This window comes from Phacochoerus africanus, chromosome 4, assembly GCF_016906955.1.
Source record: "Phacochoerus africanus isolate WHEZ1 chromosome 4, ROS_Pafr_v1, whole genome shotgun sequence".
Lineage (NCBI taxonomy): Eukaryota > Metazoa > Chordata > Mammalia > Artiodactyla > Suidae > Phacochoerus > Phacochoerus africanus.
The window spans coordinates 29,372,948-29,391,871 of NC_062547.1; the positions used below are offsets into that span (position 1 = coordinate 29,372,948).

The 18,924-nt window shown below is 42.9% G+C and overlaps 1 protein-coding gene across 1 annotated transcript in view; it reads right to left on the bottom strand.

Moving 5' to 3' along the window:
- The window catches only part of TCP11L1 (t-complex 11 like 1), a 48,920-nt gene extending 30,256 nt beyond the window's left edge, over nt 1-18,664 (bottom strand). Inside the window, exons 1-4 of the mRNA XM_047776045.1 lie at nt 18,532-18,664; nt 15,303-15,489; nt 2,713-2,845; nt 1,178-1,298 (exon numbers count right to left, since the gene is read on the bottom strand). Of these exons, the coding sequence (XP_047632001.1) occupies nt 1,178-1,298; nt 2,713-2,845; nt 15,303-15,465 (417 nt within the window). The 5' untranslated portion in view covers nt 15,466-15,489; nt 18,532-18,664. The remainder of the gene's footprint in view (nt 1-1,177; nt 1,299-2,712; nt 2,846-15,302; nt 15,490-18,531) is intronic.
- Between the last annotated feature and the right edge of the window lie 260 nt (nt 18,665-18,924).

The window sequence follows — 18,924 nt, forward strand, 5'->3', positions numbered from 1 at the left end:
GTGCATATAATGCTGCACACATTTAACCTCTTATTCAACAAATCCACAGAAAAACATGTTTACAAATCACTTAGACTAGTTATTTAAGCTTCTACTTAAGCTCCAGGTAGCAATAAACTGGACACAGGAAGGCAAAACTGTTAAAAGTGAGGGAAAAAACACATTAATTAAAGTTAGCCTGTAAGCCAATGACAAATGCCATTTTCCACAGGTTAATACTTTGAAAAACTGTGACTGGGAGTTCCCACTGTGGCGCAGCAGAAACGAATCCAACTAGGAACCATGAGGTTGCAGGTTCAATCTCTGCCCCGTTCAGTGGGTTAAGGATCCGGTGTTGCCATGAGCTATGGTGTAGGTCGCAGACGTGGTTTGGATTCTGCGTTGCTGTGGCTGTGGCAGAGGCCAGCAGCTGTAGCTCTGATTCAGCCCCTAGTGTTGGAAACTCCATATGCCACTGGTGCAGCCCTAAAAAGCAACAAAACAAAACAAAACAAAACAACTATTACTGAAGGTCCTAGAAAAACAGTCCTACTTTCCACTTAATGCCTTCTCTATCCCACAGATGGAATCACTCTTTTGGTTGTTACAAATTAAAGGTGTCCATACCTGTCAAAAATTTTATAAGTCGTCTATATTTTATACAATTACTTGTTTCCTTTAAATAATTCTATTTTTTTTTAATGTGAACCTTTTTCATTTATAAGAGTAGTGCCCTCAGACTATCACAGCTTATTTGAAGTTTTTTAAAGGGCATTAAGCCAAAAACACTACAAACTGGAGTTCACATTGTGCCTCAGCCCAACAAACCCAACTAGTATCCATGAGGATGCAGGTTCGATCCCTGGCCTTCCTCAGTGGGTTAAAGGATCCATTGTTGGTGTGAGCTGTGGTGTAGGTCGCAGACAAGGCTCAGATCCTGTGTTGCTGTGGCTGTGGTGTAGCCAGGCAGCTACAGCTCCGATTCAACTCCTATACTGGAAACCTCCACATGCTGCATGTGCGGCCCTAAAAAGACAAAACAAAACAAACAAAAAAACCCCCTCCAAACCTCCATTTTGGCAAGCAATTTAAAATCTTGATCCTTTCATTTCTTTAAAGCTTTCTGACACAGTAACACCGAGAGGATGAGTAAATACTCCTAACACCGGAAAACCACCACAACTGCGCTCTGCCTCACCTCTTTGATCTCACCAACAAGTTTGATGGCCCGGTCATATGTTGGGGGGTCTTCACTTAGCTGGACGCTCAAGCAATCCCAGAAAGCTTTATGTACAATGTCCTTTACTCTCTTCTCCAAGCTGGAGGCAGATGGAAAAACGAGCAAAAGCAAATAAAATGTTATAGTTTCAAATCACTTTCAAAAGCAGGTTCTATGGGTTTAGGTTCCAAATGCTTTAAAAAATAATTTGGATGAAAGAAAAGATTTCCCAGATATACCTACGCCAATCATATACCTTATTTTTAATGTGTGACTTATTTCAGTAAGTACCTCAATGGAAAGAATAACTTTCAATTAATCTGACAGATGGCATTAATCCAATTAATAGCATAGAACAGTGCTATATGATAAAAAGAATATTGGAGATTTCTGATCTGAATTTTTAGTTCCCTAATACCAGCAAGTTTCCTAAGGTATTTATGGCTGAGTTGTTTAAAACTTTAAACCTTGTTTGTTCCCTAAAATTATCCTAGTCCCATGTGACATATGGGACTATTTAATTAGGTACCAAATTATAACATATATAACATTTAATGAAAATTAGGTTTTGTCATGAGAGCAAAACACCTACTTCTTCATTATTAACGTGAAAAAGTACTGCCCTTGCAGATCATATAAGAAATGTTTGTAAAGTCCTATTCAGAAGCCTCATAGAGGAGACACTAGGGCTTGCTGACTCAGCTCCTTTGTCAACAGAACCCCAATCTTTTCATGGTACTTTTACAACTATAATGGGCAATGTTTTCTTCTTTCTTGTGACAATCCATCTTTAAAAGGTGCACCTTACACTCAACAGTGTTTCACATTCAATAGGGTATGTGCCAGGCCCCAGGCAGGAACAGAGAATGACACAGAGGTCTTGTCTCGGTAGAGTTTACAACCTGGTGAGGAATTCGACCAACAACTCCAGTACAACGTAACTGGAGAGAAGAAGAAAATGAAGGAAACAGCATAATGAAAACACAGGATGAGGCAGGTAAATCCTATGGAGCAGGGAGAAGCTAATGTGAAGGATTTCCACAAGAGATTTCCAGAACTTTTATTTACATTTTGAAGGATAAGTGGTCCTGAGATCCACTTTCAAACTAGAAATTCCTAGGATAAGGAATATATTTTTTTTTAGCAACATACAAAAGGAAAAATCTATTAGAATATATTGACATCTTGGAGTTCCTGTCGTGGTGCAGTGGTTAACGAATCTGACTAGGAACCATGAGGTTGCGGGTTCGATCCCTGGCCTTGCTCAGTGGGTTAAGGATCTGGCATTGCTGTGAGCTGTGGTGTAGGCTGCAGATGCGGCTCAGATCCCGAGTTGCTGTGGCTGTGGTGTAGGCCAGCGGCTACAGTTCCGATTCGAACCTCCATATGCTGCGGGAGCAGCCCAAGAAATGGCAAAAAAAAAAAAAGAATATATTGACATCTTGAAGAAAACATTTCCAGAACTAGGAAATGGCAGTGTTCTACTAGACAAGATAACTCAGTAGCCACCTTACCTGTCCTCAGGTAATTCGACTGGTTTAATCCGAAAATCTCCATTCACAACAATTTCATGGGCGAGGGCCATGTTAGTGACTCCTTTAGCTGTCTCTAGAAGTTCTTCAACTGTCACGAATCGAGGAGGACTGGCTGTAACAAAAATCCAGTGCAAGAGGTTTGCTTCTCTAGATTAGGACTTCTAGGAGTTCTTGCCATGGCTTAGCAGAAACGAATCTAAGATCCATGAGGACACAGGTTCAATCCCTGGCCTCACTCAGCGGGTTAAGGATCTGGCATTGCTATGAGCTGTGGCGTAGGCCAGCGGCTACAGCTCCGATTTGACCCCTAGCCTGGGAAGCTCCATATGCCTCGGGTTTGGCCCTAAAAAGACAAAAAAACGACGACAACAACAACAACAACAACAAAAGATTAGGATTTCTATTAAATTACAGAAAAGGCAGAGGTTCTGGCACCAGCCAATAACTAGTTACGTCACTACTCAGAAAATATTTTGACAATTTCAAACAATAAAATGTCACCTATTTCATATTTTCTTCTTTTAACCTAGAATCCTAAAAGCAGAGATCATTTACAATACTCAAAACATCTGCTTTTTTGCCAAAGCCAGTCAATGGAAAATGATTAAACTGAAGCTTAGAAAAACTTTTTAAAGTTACTGACTACCACTTTCCCAACAAGCTGAGGGTTTATTTTCTAACCCCTATGCCCCCTGTTAACCCTAAATGGAAAAAAAAAACACCAGATTTAAGATCTCCTCTCTTTTCCCACCAGCAGTTTACATCTTCATCCGTCACTAACACTGTGTCAGGAATGAATCTCCCCAAATCAAAATAGCATGGAGTACTTCAGGGTGTCAGGTGCTGTTTAAACAATGTTAAACCTACCACCTTATATAGGACACTAGGACAATATGAGAATTCTTACAATGACCAATGAACAAATGAGAGGGTGTGTGACACAAGAATCTATAGAACACAGGCCCAGTGAATCAAAAACATCAGTCATCTCTGATTTCTCCCTTTCCACTATGCTGTTATCCATGTCCTGTAAATTTTACTTCTGTATCAACTGCCGCAATAGCCTCATAACTGGTCTCTGTTCTTCTCTTCCTTTTAATAAAGCTTGAGATTTATCTTCCAGAAAAAAAATTCTTATGTATTTCTCCAGGTGTTCTGAGACAAGGAACAAAGGGTAAGTCCTACTCTTAAAAAGTCTACCATTAAAAACTTGCATTTGGGGAGTTCCCATGGTGGCTCAGTGGTTAATGAATCCAACTAGGAACCATAAGGTTGCGAGTTCAATCCCTGGCCTTGCTCAGCAGGTTAAGGATCTGGCGTTGCTGTGAGCTGTGGTGTAGGTTGCAGACGCAGCTCAGGTCCCGAGTTGCTGTGGTTGTGGTGTAGGCCGGTGGCTACAGCTCCAATTCAACCCCTAGCCTGGGAATCTCCACATGCTGTGGGAACGGCCCAAGAAATGGCAAAAAGACCAAAAAAAAAAACTTGCATTTGGGAGTTTCCATGGTGGTGAAGCAGAAACTAATCAGACTAGAAACTATGAGGTTTTGGGTTCAAACCTTGGCCTCACTCAGTGGGTTAAGGATCCGACGTTGCTGTGGCTGTGGCATAGGCCGGCGGCAATAGCTCGGATTAGCCCCCTACCGTGGGAATCTCTACATGCTGAGGGTGAGAGGCCCTAAAAAAAGGAGAAAAATTTCTGACAAAAAACAAAAACAAAAAAAAACCTTGCATTTGGAGTTCCCGTCGTGGCTCAGTGATTAACGAACCCAACAGGGATCCATGAGGATGTGGGTTCACTCTCTGGCCTTGCTGAGTGGGTTAGGGATCTGGTGTTGCCTTGAGCTGTGGTGTTGGTCGCAGACGCAGCTTGGATCCCTCATTGCTGTGGCTCTGGTGTAGGCCAGCTGGTAGCTACAGCTCCAATTCCACCCCTAGCCTGGGAACCTCAATATGCTGCTATAGGTGTGGCCCTAAAAAGACAAAAGACAAAAGAAAAAACTCGCATTTTTTTTGGAGTTCTCTTGTGGTGCAATGGGTTAAGGATCTGGTGTTGTCACTGCAGTGGCTTAGGTTGCTGCTGTGGTGCGGGAACTTACATATGCCACAGGTGTGGCAAAAAAAAAAAAAAAAAAAAGCATTTCTTCATATATCACTTACACCTCAAAAAAGCTGTTTTTAAAAAAAAGTCCACGGGTAGTTCCCATTGTGGCATAGTGGAAATTAATCCAACTAGGGACCATGAGGTTGAGGGTTCGATCCTTGGCCTCACTCAGTGGGTTAAGGATCCAGCGTTGCTGTGAGCTGTGGTGTAGGTCGAAGATGTGGCTGGGATCTGGTGTTGCTGTGGCTCTGGTCTAGGTCAGCAGCTGTCGCTCCAATTGGACATCTAGCCTGGGAACCTCCATATGCCACAGGTGTGGCCCTATAAAGACAAAAGACAAAAAAAAAAAAAAAAGTCCATGAAAGCAAGTCTTTAGCCTATTTCAGAATTGGAGGGCTTGTAAAGACAGATTGCTGGGCCCCCTCTCAGAGTTTCTGATTTAGCCTGTCTGGGGTGGGGCTGGAGAAATGTGTTTCTCACAGGACTCCAGCTGATGGTGATAGTCCCAGAAATCATACTTTGAAAAGCACTGGCTTACAAGATGATTATAATCATTTTATGTAGTGGTGATAAGATCTGGGCTTGAAATGAGATATATAACGTCATTAGTTTACACAGGGTTTAATAGTTATAAAGATCTTCCTAGGCTAGTGAAGTTATTTCCTTTTTTTTACTTTTTTCTGTCTTTTTTTTTTTGTCTTTTTGCTATTTCTTTGGGCCGCTCCCACGGCATATGGAGGTTCCCAGGCCAGGGGTCGAATCGGAGCCGTAGCCCCCGGCCTATGCCAGAGCCACAGCAACTCGGGATCCGAGCAACGTCTGCAACCTACACCACAGCTCACGGAAACGCCGGATCGTTAACCCACTGAGCAAGGGCAGGGACCGAACCCGCAACCTCATGGTTCCTAGTCGGATTCGTTAACCACTGTGCCACGACGGGAACTCCTTTTTACTTTTTTTCTTTTGCTCACCTGAAAAAGGAATGAAATCTTTGACAAGGTCAAATCCTGTGTGGTAAAAATCTTTATTTAGTCACCTAAGGGGAAGTTGAGAAAATTCACAAAATTCTTTTCAGCATTTCTAGAGAATATTACTATAAAGGTATATTAATCAAGATAGTGTGTCTGGGGAGTTCCCGTCGTGGCTCAGTGGTTAATGAATCCACCTAGGAACCATGAGGTTGCGGGTTCGATCTCTGCCCTTGCTCAGTGGGTTAAGGATCCGGCATTGCCGTGAGCTGTGGTGTAGGTCGCAGACGCAGCTTGTATTTGGATCCCACGTTGCTGTGGCTGTGGCGTGGGCCGACAGCTACGGCTCCAATTAGACCCCTAGCCTGGGAACCTCCATATGCCGCAGGAGCGGCCCTAGAAAAGGCAAAAAGACAAAAAAAAAAAAAAAAAGATAGTGTGTCTGGCATGAGGAGAGATATATAGCTGAACTGACAGAGGGTCCAAAAACAGACTGAGGCACACACATTCATATGTATATTTGTGGTCAACAGGCAAGATCAGTTTTTTCATCAAATAGTGCTGGAATAATTAGACATCTATACATAAAGACATTTGACCCTTATCTCATATGATAAATAAAAACTAACTCAAAATGAATTGTAGACCTAAATATAAAAAGCTACATGATTTCTAGGAGAAAAGATAGGGAAAAATCTTTGCAACTTACATAGGATACAAAAAGCTCAAGAGGTAAGAGAAAATACTGATAAATTAAACTTTATCAAGAGTTAATTGGGGAAATAACAATAAAAAAAATTTTAGAAGAGTTAAAAACTTTTGCTCTGTGATTCTACTAAGAAAATGAAAAGGTATGCTACAATGGGAGAAAATACTTGCAAAACATTTATCTGATAAAGGACTTGTATCCAGAATATATAAAGCATACTTACAGTTCAACAATAGAGGACAACCAGTACAAAATGGGCAAATATTTCTCCAAAGTTATTAAAACAAATGGCCAGTCAGTTCATGAAAAGATGATTAACACCATTAATCATGAGGGAAATGGAAATTAAAACCACAAAAAATACCACTATACACCTACTAGAAGGGCCAAAATTAAAGAGACTGATCATACCCAGTGCTGCCATTGACGTGGAGCACCTGGAACTCTCATACACAAGTGGTAGGAATGCAAAAAGGTACAGTCACTCTGGAAAACAGTCTCTTGGTTTCTAAATACAAAGTAAAACTTACCACATGACTCAGCAACCCCACTTTTAGGTCTTTACCCAAGAAAAGTGAAAACATGGCCATGTAAAGACTTGTACCCAAATGTTCATGGCAGCCTTGTTCAAAAACAGTCAAAACCTGGAACTAATCCAAGCATCTATAAATGGCAAAATGGATAAACAACAGTAGCACAACCATACAATGGACCACTACTCAGAATTAAAAAAGGAACAAACTTTTGACACACGCCAAAATATAGGAGGTTCCCAGGCTAGGGGTCGAATCGGAGCTGTAGCCGCAGGCCTATGCCAGAGCTGCAGCAATGCGGGATCCGAGCCAAATCTGCAACCTACACCACAGCTCACAGCAACACCGGATCCTTAACCCACTGAACAAGGGCAGGGACCGAACCCGCAACCTCATGGTTCCTAGTTGGATTCATTAACCACTGCACCACGACGGGAACTCCAGAAAATACAGACGAATCTTAAAGGTATTATCTAGCCTAGTGAAAGAGTCAGATACAGAAGACTATGTACAGTGGAGTTTATCTACATGAAATTATAAAAATGGCAAAATTATAGTGACAGAAAGCAGATCAGTGGTTGCCAAAGGCTGGGGGTGGGGTGGGGTGGCAGATTCACTGCCAACGTGCATAAGAGAATTTGGGGAAACATTCTAGCAGTTCATGATTGTGGTGGCAGTGACACAACTGTAAATGTATTTGTCAAAACCCATCAAATTGCACACTTAAAACTGGTGAATTCTGGAATTTCCTGGAGGGTCAGTGGGTTAAAAATCCAGCAATGTCACTGCTATGGTATGGGTTCAATCCCTGGCCTGGGAATTTCCACATGCTGCGGGTGTGGCCAAAAAAAATTGGTAAATTTTATTGTATATAAATTATATAGACCTTAATAAAGTCAATCAAAAGATTTTAAGGCACTCAATAAAGACTTGCTATAGATATATTTCTTGTTAAATTTCTGAGATTTTCTGTTATTACTTCTCAGAAAATGGAGCTTCCACTGTGATATATTAAGCACCAGGAGTTATTAAACTCCACTGAGTTCTTAACTTTTATGAAGAAATTCAGAGAATACTGTCACCAGGGATTCCAAGTTTTGTTTTAACCTTGGTTTTGCAAAAATACTCAAACGTCTGGCCTTCTTAAATGTATGAAAATAACAGAAAATCACCAAGTTCTCTCAGTAAATTTACTATTTTTTCAACAATTTCTGGAGTTCCCGTAGTGGCTCAGTGGTTAACGAATCCGACTAGGAACCATGAGGTTGCAGGTTCGATCCCTGGCCTTGCTCAGTGGGTTAAGGATCCAGCGTTGCCGTGAGCTGTGGTGTAGCTTGCAGACGCAGCTTGGATCCCGAGTGGCTGTGGCTGGCAGCTACAGCTGATTAGACCCCTAGCCGGGAACTTCCATATGCCACGGGGGTGGCCCTAGAAAAGGCAAAAAGACAAAAAAAAAAAAACCAATTTCATGCATTTGCATAATTGATAAATAAGGCAATTTATATGCTGCCTCGTCAGGAAATGCAGTGAACAGAGCAAATCAGAAAGAAATTCAGCTTCCTCTAGACTCTGTAGAGTGTGACCCTTGAACAAATCACTTAAATCTTTAAGGCCATTGTTTCTTAATATGGAAAAAGAATATAACAAGACTGAAGAATGTTCTAAGAAAAATGAGACTCTTCCAAACCATAGGCGAATGAGTTTTCACTGTTCTGGGTCTATATGGGACAAAACAGCTTGTACCAAGGATAACGAGAAAGAAGAAAGTTTTCAGGAACTGTGCAAGTTAGAGACTACATAAAATCAGACTTACTGGAGTTCCCACTGCGGTGCAAACGGTTAAGGACCTGGTGTTGTCTCTGCAGCAGCTGCTGCAGTGGTGGTATAGGTCAGAGCTGTGGCTTGGATTCGATCCCTGGCCCAGGAACTTCCATATGCCCTGGGTTCAGCAAAAATATAAAATAAATTCACACTTATTAATGGAGGATACCTGATCAAGAAAGATAAAAGTTCTAAGATAAAAGTTCTTAGATAAAAATTCTAAGATATGATCAGGATACATTACCGATCTACACGCACAGGAATTCATCCATTACATGCTAATTACAGGGTTGTGGGGTAGGTTTGTTGGGTTTTTGTTTTTTTGAGAGTTCTCAAATCTACCAATTGCTTAATAAGATGCAATCTGGTAGACAATGTGGCTTCACCTCAATTTGTGAAGAAAACTTGAGTTGTAGTAAAAGCTATGAAAAATGGCAAGGTTATGGGAGTTCCGGTAGTGGCTCAGTGGTTAACGAACCCAACTAGTATCCATAAGGACTCGGGATCAATCCCTGGCCTCGTTCAGTGGGTTAAGGATGCAGCGTTGCCGTGAGCTTATCCACAGAGCATGTTACAAGGTGCAGAAGTTGTTTGTGGCAATATCTTCCTCACCAGACTGCAAGCGACATGAGGACGAGAACATGCACCCCTGGTTCACTGCTGGATTCCTGCCACAGTGTACACTTGATAAACATTGCTTAACTGAATACAGACACACTGTAATTCAGTCTGGTCATGCATTTTAGAAATATAAGAACTTGTAAATCAACTATATTTTAATAAAAAAATTTTTAAGATTAAAAAAAGTAAGAAATGCCGGAGTTTCCCGTTGTGGCTCAGCGGTTAACGAACCCGACTAGTATCCACGAGGATGCGGGTTGGATCCTTGGCCTCGCTCAGTGGGTTTAGGACCCAGTGAGGATGCAAGATGTGGTCGAGGTCACAGATGCGGTTTGGATCTGGTGTGGCTGTGTGGTGTAGGCCGGCAGCTGCAGATCCAATTTGACTTCCAGCCTTGGAGCTTCCATGTGCTGCAGGCTCGCCCTCAAAAGAAAAATGCAAAACACACAAAAAACACTAGAGCAGAAAGTGCTTTGTGAGCAGAGAATTGAAGTATATTAAAAAAAAAAAAAAAAACTCAAGAAAATAACATAAGTAATAATACAAATGAATCTGTGTGCAAAACAGAAACAGACTCAGAAGCACAGAAAAACAAGCATGGTAATCAAAGGGGAATGGGGTTACCATGGTTAGAAGTATGGGATTAACAGATACAAACGACTATATATAAAATAGATAAGCAATGAGGATTTACTGTATAACTATATTCATTATCTTGTAATAACCTATAATGGAAAATAATCTGAAAAAAAAACCTGAATCACATTGCTGTACACCTGAAACTAACACAATATTATAAATCAACTATACTTCAATTTTTAAAAATCACCATTACAATAAAAGAGTAATATTGGTGCCATCAAGATCCATGGTAAAGGCTAAAATTAGTGGGCTGAAGTTCAAGCAGAAACAAGACATCTGCATAGTCCCAGAGTGTTGTAGGCAGACAGGGTAGGGGTGGCTCTGTACATATAAGAGAAGCTGTTTTTGACCTAAACCACTTTGTCATCTAAGCCTGGCCACAATGCTTGCCATTGAACAGGTCTCAGTAATTAATCTTTACAGAAGCAAGGGGATGCAGGAACAAAGGGAAAGCAGTCAAGAAACAGTACTTCAGCGATAAAACAGTCCTAGCTCCTCTCAAGGGACGTACAGAACAACCTGATACATAGCTTTGAGCTCTGGAGGAACGAAGCCCCCACCCAGGCAGAGGATGGTAGCTACATGCTGAGTCTCCAGACTGGTCAGAACCTAAGGAATGATGATGTTGACCTTTTGCTGACCCTCCTGACTTCAATCAGCCAGAGCTTAGGCTCTGGCAACATTTGCCCCAATTCTATGCTGAATTTTCTGCTCAGGCCCCTTCATGACAACCTATGCATGTACCCTTAGCTTAAAACTTTTCCACTTTTGCTGTTCAGAGTGACACTGCTTTGGCAAAGGTCCCCTGTGTTTTCCTTACTTGCTGCCAAGTGATAAATCCTTCCTCCTCCCACAAAATAAATTTTAAAAGCATATGGAAGTAGAGAAACTTAAAGGAAACATTAAGTTATAGCTGACTGATCCTTACTCTAAGGAACTCTATGTTTTAAGACCAGATCATCTTTTAGAATCAAATCAGGACCTCAGATTAATGCCAACCAATTCTTACACGCCAGCCACTTTTACCTTTTCTTTCTTTCTTTTTTTTTTTTTTGTCTTTTTGCCATTTTCTTGGGCCGCTCCAGCAGCATATGGAGGTTTCCAGGCTAGGGGTTGAATCGGAGCTGTAGCCACCAGCCTACACCACAGCCACAGCAACGCCGGATCCTTAACCCACTGGGCAAGGCCAGGGATTGAACCCGCAACCTCATGGTTCCTAGTCAGATTCGTTAACCACTGAGCCACGATGGGAACTCCTACCTTTTCTTTTTTTAATATTTATTTTTTATTTAGCTTTTTAGGGCCACACCCTTGGCATATGGAGGTTCCCAGGCAAGAGGTCTAATCGAAGCTACAGCTGCCGGCCTACACCACAGCCAGAGCAACGCAGGATCCAAGCCACATCTGCAACCTACACCAGAGCTCACAGCAATGCCAGATCCTTAACCCACTGAGCAAGGCCAGGGATTGAACCCGCAACCTCATGATTACTAGTCAGGTTTGTTTTGCTGCGCCACAATGGGAACTCCTCCTTTTTCTACATTTTGTAAGTTAATAGAAGTTCTGCACCCAAATTCCATTATGCACAGGGGAGTTGGGGCAAAGGTTTTTTCCCCACACCACAAAGCAAATCTCAGACACCATCAAGGTGTCCTACAATTCAACTCAGTTCTGACACTATCACCTGGAGATAGCATCCAATTCCACAGGTTAAGGGCTCAGTCCTGTCCCCTCTTTCCCCTTCAGATAACAGTTCCAAGTCCAGGTTGTCACCTCTGCTTCCGACAGACCAGCTATGGGTAGCAAGTTGCAACAACCTCCTCCTTGCATTCGATTAATTTGCTAGAACAGCTTACAGAACTCAGAGAAACACTTTACTTGCTAGATTACTGGTTTATGATAAAAGGATATAACTGAGGAACAGCCAAAAGGAAGAGATGCATAGGGTAGGGCATGGGGAAGCAGCGTGCTTCATGTGTTCACCAACCCAGCAGCTTCTAGGATTTTATGGAGGCCTCACTGTATAGGCAAACTTGATTAAATAACTGGCCAATGGCAACTGATAAAACCTCTAGCCCCAGAGGTGGGGTGGGCAGGACTGAAAGTTTCAATCTTCTACTCACAAGATTGAGTCCCCTGGCAACTAAACTGCCAGCTTTAGGTTAGGTTACCAAGGTGCTTCCCAAAAGTCACCTCATTAGCATAACAAAAGACATCCTTCTAGCTCTCAACACTAGGAAATTCCAATAGATTAGGAACTCCATGCCAGAAAGGGGACAAAGACCAAACATACATTTCTTATCATAAATCACACTATCACAGTTACCAATTGCCATTCTACCATTAAAATACTACTGTATTGGAGTTCCCGTCATGGCGCAGTGGTTAACGAATCCAACTAGGAATCATGAGGTCGCGGGTTCAGTCCCTGCCCTTGCTCAGTGGGTTAACGATCCGGCGTTGCTGTCAGCTGTGGTGTAGGTTGCAGACGCGGCTCGGATCCCGTGTTGCTGTAGCTCTGGCGTAGGCCGGCAGCTACAGCTCCGACTCGACCCCTAGCCTGGGAACCTCCATATGCCGTGGGAGCGGCCCAAGAAATAGCAAAAAGACAAAAAAAAAAACCCAAAAAAACAAAAAAAAAACTACAAAAAAAAACAACAAAAAATTACTGTATTATAATTTGTAAGGCTAAAGGCTACTTTTTGTTTTTAATTTGTAGAATCCCAGATGTGCTCCACATTTACACAGTTTGGGGGAAATATCTGCAGACAGCTAACTTCCTATTTTACAAATCTTTATTTAAGCTCCATTCCAATGATGATGTCTTCTAACCTGGTCCCTGGTTATGGAGCCTGAGTTTTACCACTGGAGGCCATAGCCCTGTAGCCACATATTACTACAAGGAAAAAGAGCAAGAAAACCAGAAACAACATTTTATTAAACTTATTTATTTTTTGGGCTGCGCAAGTAGCATGTAGAAGTTTCTGGGCCAGGGACAAACCCTAGCCACAGAAGCCACTGGAGCTGCTGCACTGACAACACCAGATCCTTAACTTGCTGAACCACAAGGGAATTCCAGGGCATTAATTTTAAACTTGATTTTGATATAAACCTTTATGAGAATTTAGTGAAAGTGTTCATGAACTTCTTCCTAGAAAAATACACATACACACAAATGTTGGTACATTTTTTTGACTGTTCCTGAATTCCTCAACACTTGATGGTGGGGTCCAAGATAAGCACTCTTGCCTTAAGGACATAACCACATACAATTTCAGATAATGTAGTCTAGTGTTGGCTTGACATTAATTTGGAATCATGCCATCAGACTGATGAGATGCCAGAGGCAAGGCCATTAATCAAAGAATGACTGAAGATCTAAAGCAAGGGTTAGAACTTCTTTTTTTTCCTTTTTAGGGCCGAACCTGCAGCACATGGAAGTTCCCAGGCTAGGGGTCAAATCGGAGCTTCGCCTGCCACCTACACCACAGCTCACAGCAATGGTGGATCCTTATCCCACTGGGTGAGGCCAGGCGTTGAACCCGAATCCTCATGGATACTAGTTGGGTTTGTTGCAGCTGAGCCACAGTGGGAACTCCCAAAGGTACTTTACCAGAAACTGCAAGTGATAAAACTGCCATTTGGCTACAGACGGCCACATTAGAGCCATCAGTCCTGGGTGTCTATATAATGCAACAGGTGACATGTTAGTAGCAGTAGTACTAACAGCTAATGTTAATTGAGTATTTATTATGTGCTCTATGTGAATTCATTTATCCTTTACAACAAAGCTAAGAGGTAAGTGTATTTTCCTCATTCAAAAAATGAGAAAATAGGAGTTCCGGTTGTGGCTCAGTGGAAACCGATCTGACTAGTATCCACAAAGACATAGGTTTAATCCCTGGCCTCGCTCAGTGGGTTAAGCGTCCGGCATTGCAGTGAGCTATGATGTAGGTCACAGATGAGGCTCAGATCCCACGTTGCTGTGTCTGTGGCATAGGCCAGCGGCTACAGCTCCAATTCAACCCCTAGCCTGGGAACCTCCACATGGCGCAAGTATGGCCTCAAAAAAAGAGAAAACAGGGAGTTAAAGGATTCAGATTCGGCATTGTCACTGCTGTGGCAAGGGTCTGACCGGAATTTCTACATGCTCCAGGTGCAGCCAAAAAAAACCAAACAAATCATAAAAGAGAGAGAAAACGAGAAAACAGACGCTTTCAAGCTATACAGATTGAAGACAAGGCTTCATTACATGCGTGATAGACTGTTATTAACATGTCAGCATGTTTCCCTCCCTGAACACAATTTGATGTAATAGAAAGTTTATCAAAATCTATGTGATAATAAACCACAATAAAACAGGGTCCACTAATGCTTGCTCTAAGAATAGAATGTTGACAAATTAATTACCTGGGAGGGGCTTTTATCAAAAAAAAAAACACAGCTTGAACCCAAAAAAGTCTGTACTTCTACCAACTATGAAGAGTTACTGATCATCTATACTTTAAAGAGATAACATCAACACTGACATTCTTAGACTCTGACACTCCCTTTTAAAATGTAGATTTTTGGACTCACTTCAAAAAGCTTGAGGAGCCTTAATAAAAGACATGAGTTGGGGCAACTGCTGGGAATACGTGTGGAAATTACCATCTTTTCATCTACCAGGCCTGCTCCCTGCCAGGGATCTGAAATGACTTCACCACACACTTTTAGCAAACTGAATCCCCTCAACCTCGTGGGAACCCAGCCCCCAGGCAGTGAAGTTAAGGTGTGGTGAACTCATTCACATTCAAAAACTTTTTATTTTAAACCTGCACAAGCACAGTCCTGGCTGGAACCTGCCTTGGATTTTTCACTCTTCTAATTAAAGCTGCAATTTGCACTCCACCCTCCTACTTCTTGGAGCACTTCAGAGAAACTGGAATGTCACTGAGGCTGGAGGAAGACAGGAACATTCTGGACATTATTCTAAAATTTTTAATTTCTCACACAATTGAAAATCCATACCTGACTAGGCTGTCAGTTGCAAAACTGTTGCTATTCTTAAATGCTAATTATTGGCAATGTTATCACAGCATTAGAATCTAGCTCAGAGCCACATGTACAACGAAGCACAATGAAAAAAATATCATCCGAAATAATATTCCTTCTAACCAGTCAAATGTGCTTACAGTGAGGTCTTTGTACTCTCTGGGTGCTAGGAGAGCCCGACTTTATTTTTTTCTGTAAAGCTTCATCAGAACCTTCCACAGCATCTTCAAGGCCTTGCTCAGAATCATTTGATTTTGATTTTCCTGCTTCATTTATATTGGACTTGTCAAGGTTTTCAGACATTCTCAATTAAGTTCATTCACCTTCCTAGGAAAGAAAAAACAAAATGAACCAAAATGTTCTTGCTCTGACACTAACTAGCAGTGTGACTCTGGGCAAATGATTTAATCTCTTAGGATTTCAGATACCTCATGTGTTTTTTTGTTTGTTTTTTGTCTTTATAGGGCCACACCAGTGGCACATGGAGGTTCCCAGGCTAGGGGTCTAATTGGAGCTACAGCTGCCGGCCTACGCCACAGCCTCAGCCAAACCAGATCTGAGCCGCATCTGCGACCTACACCACAGCTCACGGCAACGCCGGATCCTTAACCCACTGAGCAAGGCCAAGGATTGAACCTGAAACCCCATGGTTCCTAGTCGGATTCGTTAACCACTGAGCCACAACAGGAACTCCATCAGATTCCTCATCTGCAAAAGAAATGGACTTGCTAAGATCTTATCCAGCTACAATATTCTACTTCCATGATTAAACAGATCACCTGTAAAATGACACTTGTAAGCATCAAGTTTATGGACCTCTACCTCAGAGAGTAACAAGTTTTAATATTTTGGTTCCACTCTCAAGAACACAGGGCCTTAACCTGTTAGAACACTAAAAACTGTCTGCTTCTATTTCAGTCAAAGGGTAATTCTCAAATTCTTTACTTTCATTCCTGAGAGCTGATAGGAAAACTCTGGAAGTAAACTTTTTGTTGGGCTTTGAAGTGAATATACACTGGGCTGAGGAGTTGGTTCCCTGATCTTATCATGTGGATAAGACATCTGGGAATGACAAATAGAAGGCAGAATCTTCTGAAGCATTTAAGAAAAATATGTAGGGCAAATATTTTTATTAACTATTTGCTAGTTAGCAGGAAAAGATGGTGAGTAAAGTAGGAAGCTGAAAACAACCATATGGCTGGGTGGGGTTTTAATTTTCTGAGTTGCTCATTAGAAAGGGAATAAAACTTAACACGTTGGTGTGGGCTACTTAATAAAGGCCTGGGATAGTAACCCCCTAGTTACCATAAATGTTTTTGTCGAGTTTTTTTTTCCTAGATTTTTGCTGGAGTTCTCTGTTCTTAAGGTGTTCCCAAGTAAGGGAAAAGAAAGACAGAATGTTACTGCATTTATATTACTAAAAATAATTAGCATTCGAACTATTAGCACATGAAGATCACAGAACATTTTCATAAGCACTAATTAGACTTTATTGCACACCTGGAAGACAATCCAGGGATCAGAAGAAATGTTGACTGTTTTCAGGAGGTTTGGCAGACTCTCTTCTGCACTTTAGACCAAAGAATCACTTGATATAATTATCTGAACATTAGATACTCCATTAAATAGAATGAAGTTACTGGAATTGACGTTTTCAGGCCTGTATTATTAATACGAAGGTTGCTTTAATGTAGTTCCCCTTTACCTTCCAGCAGCCCACTCCAGACACCCATCTCCTCTCTGACCTAAATCCTGTCTGGCTCTAGAAATGCCTCAAGACCCAAAAGATAACATTACCAGCATATTCTAGGAGAAAGGACAAACAAAAACGCTTCTAATTTTATCCTCTTCACATGCTGGGAATAAGCTCAGAAAGGATAAGGTAACTCATTCTGCGCAGTAAGGAGGAAAAGTAGGATTTCCAGGTCTTTAACACTGTTTCGTAAACTAACCCTTTTAAGATTCGGCTCAAGGCCTACCTCCTCCGACGTCGCCTCCCCAAGCTTACCAGTGCTTGCACCTTTCTCTAAACTGCTGTATGGATGGTTACTCGACTTCTGACCTTCATCATTGCCTTAAATCCAATTCAAAGCATGCTTATTTAAAGAGGAAGAGAATGATGAAAAAGCATGGTCTAAAGGGAGAGGCAGACATTCTTACAAGGAAATACAGTGAAACTTAAGCCTTAATGGCATTATGAATCACTTAGGGAATATAGCAGAGGAGGTAAATAATTCTGCCTGGAGGAAGTTGAGGTAACCTTCCCAGAAAAGGTGTTACTTGGGCTTGCGTTTTTGCAAAGAGTAGGATTTCACCCAATTAAAAAGCGTCTAGAGGAAGAGAGGAGGTGAAAAGGGTGGAATTTCACTCAAAAGGCACAAGCAAAGGCATACAAAAATGAGAACAAGCTGCAGGTGATGAAAACCTAGAGATGCATTGGGGTCAGACTGTAAAATCGCTAGTTCTTATTAAAAAAAAAAAAAAAAATCTTCACCTAGAGTTTTAACTTCTTAAGGGCAAGACCAACCATACTGCTCCATACATATAAGTACCTCCCCCAAACAGATACCCACCAAGTAGTTGTTGATAGCTGTGTCATCTCTCTAATGTCAGTTTATACAGGAGGGATGGGCGTTGGTCTAAAACAAACCTGGGTTCCAATTCTGGCTCTTTACCTGCTGGGTAACTAAAGTTTCCTCATGTGTCAAGTACAGCTACCCACCTCTTGGGTTTGGGGCAAGTGTAAAGGACAGAGCGTGCATAACGACAGCTGGTACACAACAGGCTTCCTTCCCCACAGATGGTAACTCTAATTAGAGGACTATAGGATGCAGCGAGGACCCATTTAATTGCGTACAGTGTGCTCATTCATTCAACATTCCCCAACTCCTGCTATGCCCCAAAAGGGAACCGGGGGGTGGGAGGATCCTCGAACTTGCCGTGAAGACCGTCTATCTGAGCCGCACGCCGAGCCCAAACTGGACACAAGAGACTCCCCAGCAGAAAGGGTCTTTCAGCGAAATAAAGGAGCTCTGTCCAGAGACTGCGCGAACCCCTTGCTCTAGCACCCAGTGCCACTCTCTCCTAGCGAGCAGATTCCGTGGTAAACAACTGTTTGGGCCGGCGAGGGAGTGGCCGAGCCGGGAGCAAGCGAAGGAAGCGGGACGCGCCTGGAGGACGGCCTCGAGGGGTGGGACAAAGGCCGCGCTGAGACTCAGCCCGTCCGCAGTCTGCGCCGCTTCCACGCCTCCACGCGACATCACCGGGTCCCGACCGACGGGAAAAAGCGAAGAAATGCCTATAATTTCGACCTCGTTCCTCCCGTGCGGGCTCCGCAGGGCTGCCAGCCTCCGCGCCTGCTTCCCTCACCTGCCGCGGAGTCAGCGTCCTCCCTCCTGCCGCTGGGCCGAGAATCTGACGGGGGGCCGGCGCAGCGGCGGAGGCGGGGAGGATGCGCGGCGGGCAGGGCGGTTCAGCCTCTGCCCCTCCGAGGCCGCATCCCTCGCTGCCCTGCGAGCGGTCCTCCCCGCCCGGGTCGTGTGAGTAGCCGCCAGCGCGGCCGCTCCTCAGCGTCGGGTAGCGAGCTAGAGAGAGCTTTTAGTCGAGAGGCGCCCGCCCCACGTAGGGCGACGCCATGTTTCGGTACGGAAAGGCCGGAGGCGCGGCAGGGTGCCAGCTGAGGGGGCTCAGTGGGCGGTGACTCGGAACCGGGAGGCCCCCTTCCTCATAGGGCGGCGCCATATTGCCGTACGGAAAGGCGGC